This window comes from Drosophila rhopaloa, unplaced genomic scaffold, assembly GCF_018152115.1.
Source record: "Drosophila rhopaloa isolate 14029-0021.01 unplaced genomic scaffold, ASM1815211v1 contig_3, whole genome shotgun sequence".
NCBI classification, from domain to species: domain Eukaryota; kingdom Metazoa; phylum Arthropoda; class Insecta; order Diptera; family Drosophilidae; genus Drosophila; species Drosophila rhopaloa.
This window is the reverse complement of record NW_025335123.1, coordinates 10,927,344-10,933,893: the sequence shown is the minus strand read 5'-3', so window position 1 is coordinate 10,933,893 and position 6,550 is coordinate 10,927,344. Positions and strand designations below refer to the sequence as shown.

General features: G+C 39.8%; 2 protein-coding genes across 2 annotated transcripts; one reads left to right on the top strand and one right to left on the bottom strand.

Moving 5' to 3' along the window:
- Positions 1–1,481: 1,481 nt before the first annotated feature.
- On the bottom strand, positions 1,482–3,992 carry LOC108046447. Its single transcript, XM_017126120.1, has 2 exons — positions 3,036–3,992; positions 1,482–2,987 (listed from the first exon to the last, which is right to left on the bottom strand). The coding sequence occupies exons 1-2, from the start codon at positions 3,946–3,948 to the stop codon at positions 1,612–1,614; spliced, it is 2,289 nt and encodes a 762-aa protein (XP_016981609.1). The 5' UTR covers positions 3,949–3,992; the 3' UTR covers positions 1,482–1,611.
- A 574-nt stretch (positions 3,993–4,566) lies between these two features.
- On the top strand, positions 4,567–6,150 carry LOC108046449 (ubiquitin-conjugating enzyme E2 4). Its single transcript, XM_017126135.1, has 2 exons — positions 4,567–5,243; positions 5,782–6,150. The coding sequence occupies exons 1-2, from the start codon at positions 4,734–4,736 to the stop codon at positions 6,037–6,039; spliced, it is 768 nt and encodes a 255-aa protein (XP_016981624.1). The 5' UTR covers positions 4,567–4,733; the 3' UTR covers positions 6,040–6,150.
- Positions 6,151–6,550: the final 400 nt, after the last annotated feature.

Here is a 6,550-nt window from a genome sequence, read left to right as displayed (position 1 = left end):
GCCTAGGTGCGCCCCACTAACAGCCACCCACTCGTCCACCCATCCACCGATCCACCCATCCTCCCATCCACCCACCAATCTACCCACCCATCCACCCATCCATCCATCCACTCACACAGATACTCGGAGGTAAGTAAGTGGAACTTCCGGAGCGGAGCCGTACTACGAGTATAATGCCCGCTTCGCATACATCCTTGGGTGCTTTCGCTTTTGAGCTCCAGTTTGCGTTTGCGTTTGCATCTCGCAGATGCCTCGCTGCCATGTAGAACTAATTCCATTAAGGCCAGCTCTAACTTGATTTTCAATTGACTCCTCATTTGCAGTGGTGCGGTGGGTGTCGGTGTGGGTGTGGGTGGATCGGTGGGTCAGGACGCGCTGTCAGCAATCAACATGTTCAATTGAGCATATCCTGCCGGCTGCAGGACACTGCCATACTGCCATACTATACCAGAGCAATGTGATTACCCAACGCTATTTTCCACATACACCCGTGCAGTGGCGTGGGCAGTATTCGGCGAGAGGGGAAAGGGATCTTACGGTTTTACAGGACTTTCATCAAGCTATACTTTTTTCAAAAACTTCAAAAAAACGTCTTTAGTTTACTTGGGTATTGAATAAACTGTGTGTTTTTTAATAATTACAAAAAATAATTACTATAAACCTTTTATTATCATATTTACTTAAAATATTTAGGCTACTAAAAACACTCAAAAATCAAGTCTTAGATTAAAGCTTATTACTTTTCAATTCCCCTGTCTACGTCACTGCCTACTCGACACTAAAAAGAGATGGGTAATAGGGCATAGAAAGAGACGGCGATCCAGAACACAACAGGAAGAAGGTCCAGCGGGCGCCTTTTACATTTCATTGGATTTTATGCGTTTCACTTTATGCTGATGTTTTTATTATTAAATTTTCTTGAATTTTCATTTACATTTTCTGGCTTTCTTAGCGCCGGCTCTATCTTTATACCCATCTCGCTCACTCCTGTTTCTCTCTCTGTTTGGTCGTTAGTGTTGTTGCTGATGCTGATGACTCCTCTTCATTTTCACACTTTTCATTCAATTTATTGCATTTTGCAAATTGAGTGTCGCTTTCCTTAGATCTATTCTCCCTCCTGTTTCGTCCTGGCCACATCATTCTGTCCTGTTTCCCCACTTTCCTAATTTTCCAAAGGAGACAGTGCAAAAATGGCGAAAAAAGTATCTAAAAAGAAGCCAATTCGATTTAGGGATAAGGAATGCTCAAAAACGAGCTGAGATGATAAATCTGGGTATACATTTACAGACATATATTATAGCTATAAAACGTTGTCCAACAAAGAATATTTTTTAAATAAATATCAAAAATAAAAAAAAACTCGTTTATACATTTTTTTAACTTGAATTTTATCCGTTGTTTTACTATTTTTATAAATAATTTATGTTAACAAAATGCAGTTTCTTCAATGAGGTGGGTGTTATATATCTTCGAATTTGAAAACTAGTTTCTGTGGCAAATATATTTTTAATATTTTCATTGATGTCAAATGATATGAAAATATTCTGACTTATAAACGTAGAAATTTGTAGTTATTTTTCCATATTTTTCGGTTATAATTTTCTTGCTTTTCTAAGTTGTTGGATTGAAAACTTGACCCATCATAGCCGCCATCTGAATGCTCACCAAATCCCTGCCATTGTGAGTGAGACTATCCACCTGATCGGCTGTTAGTATAATGACCTTGCCACTTCTAACCAAATCTATGGGACGAAGACTCTGCCGAATATCATAGGGGCTTCCGGTGAAGGACATGATACTCTCGGGGGAATCCCCTGTTGTTGGCCACAAAGTCAGGACAATTTTCAGGGGCAGACAATCGGAGATGAGTGTTGCAGCCCAAATAAGAGTTAATTTCTGATTCAATCGTCTATTTACCAGTATCTCGCCCAGATGCACTTGCATACTCATTATAAGAATGGGTAATAGATCATGTTTTTGCACAAAGCCCCATTCATTGACCACATTAGGCACTTGCATGACAGCATGACATCTTACATTCTGATTTGTCAGTCGCAAATCCAATCTAAAACTCTTTGGTTGATTCAATTCCAGTCGATATACGATCCAACTGCGATGACAAGTGGCCAGATGATCGTTGATATTCCCTGTATAAAGGTGCTCTTCGCAATCCAAATCCGGACACTTGGTCAAAAGGCATTTCGTAATCAAACGTTGTACTGGCATTGGTAACACCACCTTGCCCATCTGAAGTCGTACCAGAAGATCGGCCACCAAATCCTGCGGACAGGTCACCATTTCGGAGTTCCAGCCCCTCAAGTTTTGAGTCCCAAGACGGACACGTCTTACCAGGGATATATGATTACGCAAATCACTTGGATTCAGACTTTTGGGTTCCGAACTGAGAAACTTAAGGGATCGATTTTTTGTCAAAAATGGACATCCAAATGTAACATTTTCCTGTTCGGCAGAAAATGTACCTATATTTAAGTCCTCTTTATATGGAAAATTGTTTAAAACTGGTTCCTTTTTAGCATTATATGTTCGTAGATCCTTAGTAATTGGAGCTTTTCCGACTAAATCATTATCATCACGATTATTTCCTGGGGCAGCGTTATTTCTATGAAATAATGTTTTTAGTTCGTTTTCGGGTTTTTCCTCTAGACAGGGAAAACTTAATAGTACGCCCTTATTTTCAACGGCGTAAGCTTTTTCATCTTTTACGTAGGTTCTTTCAGTTATATTGGATGAATATGTTAATTTCTCCTCATACATATCTTCTTCTGCATACCTTACGGATTTTTCCCTGGGACTCTTTTCTTGATAGGGATAACCGATGAGTAAACGCTTCTCTTCGGCAGTATAATCATCTAAATACATCACTTTTGGCTTCGTAGAGGAGTTATTAAACTCACTTGGATAACCATGTGGTATACTCTTATCTTTAGTGGTGTAAATTGAGCATTTAGGCATCTCTACAAATGGTTCTTTATGGGGTGTTAAGTCATCGTTAACTATGAGTCTTAGTTTCTTACCATGACTTCCAAATGGTAAGCCATTGTTAACACTTTCAACTTCTAAGGGCTTCACTTGATCATTATTCTCTTTGGGAATATTTTCCTTTTTTGGATAACCAAAGACGTTAGTTCTCTTGGCTGTAATCCCAGCTTTTTTTGTATTATATACGATGCTTTCTTGTTTATAGGGATAATCTTGAGGTATCGTCTTGAAAATTTCAACCGTCGGACTCTCTATAAGTCTTTGTTCTTTATAAGGAATTCCTATCAATATGGAATGTTTTGGGGCAATATGAAAATTGTAGTCGATAGATTTAAAATGCTTTAAGGGGAGACCTCTTTCCATGGGTCTATGCTCGCCATTTAAAAGACGGCATATCGCTAGTGGATCATCGAAATTAAAAGATACAGAATCGGATTTCTCTTCACAAAGTTCCATTGTTGTGGGATCTTCCTCTGGGATTTCCTCAAGATGTGGCAGCTCCAATTTATTTGAGTCATTATTTGGTTTGCGATAGGTCTGCCCCAGGGGAAATTCGGGATGCCAAGGCTTAGTGGCTACCATGGAGGTACTTTGACTTCCGATGTCAATCAGCGATTGGGATCGATCCCAATTGCTTATGTTTTGATTCCGCCAGAGGGTTACGACCTCCGGGCCAGTAGAAAACCTGTGTCCAATTCCGAGGGGCAGTGGTGGCACCTTGCTGGCAGCATACGAATTCCTGGCACTGCCCATTTCCCGCTCCTCGTCGGCGAATCTCAGGTCCACGTAGATCAGGTGGGTATTCTCGCCGCACAGGCCGCAGTGCTTCCTCATCTCATCATCGCACCTCACACACTGGTAGTGCTCCCGGTTGCACACACAAACCCCAAACGAGGGCAGCCGGGAAAAGGGCGATATGGTCGCCACCTCGCACATCACACAGTTCATCGTGGATCAGGTTCAAAATATATATTTTAAAAATGTATATAAAAGTAGTTGAAATCGGCAAGGAAAGAGTGCTGTTGCAGGGCACACTCCCGGAGAAGTTGATCCCTTGGCCACAAACAAATACTACTAGATAACATTTTTATTGGTAATGGTAATTATTTTTTTGGAAATATAAATTTCCATAAAATTATTTAGTTTTAAGAAATTTATACTAATTTAAAAAGGTATTATAGATCCATTTTTCAGATGCTGTATTATTTGTATACATACAAGACCTAAATATTAATTTTTGATCGTCATAAACAGAGTATATTTTAATTTCTCCAAGAAAAAGTTTCTTAAAATACATATAAAGGCAGCCCATAACGTTATATTTCTTTTAAAATTTATTTTTGTCAAAAAACTCTTCAATTTTTAAAGGTTAATAATTGTATACTAAAGTTAATTATTTTTTAAATTTAAAAAAGCATTGATTTTTTTCGCTCAGTTTATGACCATAGATTTTAACGTTAAGTGGGTATTAAATAGTCGCACCGTCCGACACAAGCGTACTTTCTTGGTTCACTTTTCCAATGAAGTAACCTTAGGGATATAGTTCACCGATCGGACGACCAAAATCAGTAGGGCCTTGCGCGTTGGCTGGAAACGAGCAACGGAGCCTTCGAAAAACATGTGAGCTGTGCAACAATCAAAATTAACACAAGGCCATAATTCCAGTTGAATACTCAACTGAACTCGCGATCTGCACAGTACGAAAAACAAGGGCACGTTCAGAAATTGAAAGGATGTCCAGCGAGCAGTCCAACCCCCAACCGGAAACGGAAACGGAAAGAGAAGCGGAAGCGGAAGGCAGCCACGAACTGGCAGCGGAAGTGGAACCCGAAGTCACCGCCCTGGAAGCTCTATCGATCGCCAGCTTGGCCAGTTCCGAGGAGGAGGGTGCACCCAGCACCAGCCAGTGTCGAGCGGCGGTACCCACCGCACCACTCACCGGTTGTGTGGTGCGAATCAAGCGGGAACTGCAGGACGTTCGCAAGCATCCGCCGCCCAATTGCTCCGCCGAAATGTACCACGACGATCTATTCCGCTGGACGGCGGGTGTGAACGGGCCAGCCGGATCGGTCTACGAGGGCGGTCACTTCCGGCTGGACATCCGCTTTCCCACCGCCTATCCCTTCCGACCGCCGCGCATCCGGTTCACCACCCGCATCTACCACTGCAACGTGGACAGCCGGGGCGCCATTTGCCTGGATGTCCTCGGCGAACGCTGGTCGCCGGTGATGAATGTGGCCAAGGTTCGTTCGACTTCCCTTCCATTTCTTCCCTTTCATTACTTAAAATGAATGCCATACTCCATACATCTAATAGTTTAGTTTACTATTCAGTTCATTAATTCAAACCATTTCTTACGCCATGTTTTTCTATTAAACATATAACAATTGTAAATTTTGAAGTCCAATTGGTTGACTGCAGCAATATTGAAAAATACAAGATGGTAAAAGTATAAAAGTCGTGAAATTTTTTTGTAAATAGTATCATCTTTTTTTTTGTACAAAAATTTCGGTGTAATTATTTATTTTTCTTTTAAGTTTTTTCAAATTATTTCTTTATTTTTGTATCCGTCCATCGAGGCATTTTTTTTTATAAAATTTTTCAAGTTGCGAATAACTAAAACATAATTTTTAATTGGGTGTTGGGAGAAATACCTACGCAGTAATTAAAATTAGCATCTTATTGATTTTCAAAAAAAATTGTGGCATTAGATATTACTAAAATTGAACTGACATTTTTAAAATATGATATTTTTATTGTTTTTGTCTCGAATACCACTAGGTTCTGCTGTCCATTTACGTGCTGATGAGTGAATGCAATCCGGATGATCCGCTGGTCATGTGCATCGCCGACCAGTACAAGACCAATCGCAAGGAGCACGACAAGATCGCCAGGCACTGGACCAAACTGTTTGCCATGACCAAATCGGAGGATAAGGATAAGGAGAAAGTGCAGGAACAAGGTCAGGAGCAGAGTATGGAGCAGAGTCAGGATCAAAATCAGGAGCCCAGCCCAGTGCCAAGTCAGCCAGAAAATTAGCAGTCGGAGAAGCAGCCAATGCCCAAGGAACTTCAGTAGCCCAATACTCCATAAAACTCGCACATACCACTTGAATCCGTTCATCCTAATAAACTAAAAACAAATGGCACAACAAAATGTTTTTCAGTTTTCGTTTCATCGATAAATAAGCTTTCGAAATAATATAAAAAACACAAATAAAACCTTGTTTAAACTTATTACTAATCTATTATTTATTCACCTGCTTAAATCGAAATCATTTATAAAAATCCCTAGAACAGAAAAGGAAAACCCAGTGAACTTTAGATATTTTATACATTTTTGGGAGTTATTTTATTATGTGTATTTATTGAGCACAATATTTAAACTCAAAACAGCATATATCAATCTGATTAAATAATATAAACTATACGAAATCATGAAACCAAAAAATTATAACTAAGCCAATATCAGAAAACCAATGTCAGGGCCTCCGTTTTTTTTCACAGCAATAAAAAATCTTGTGTTTAACTTAAATTTTTGTTGACCGGAT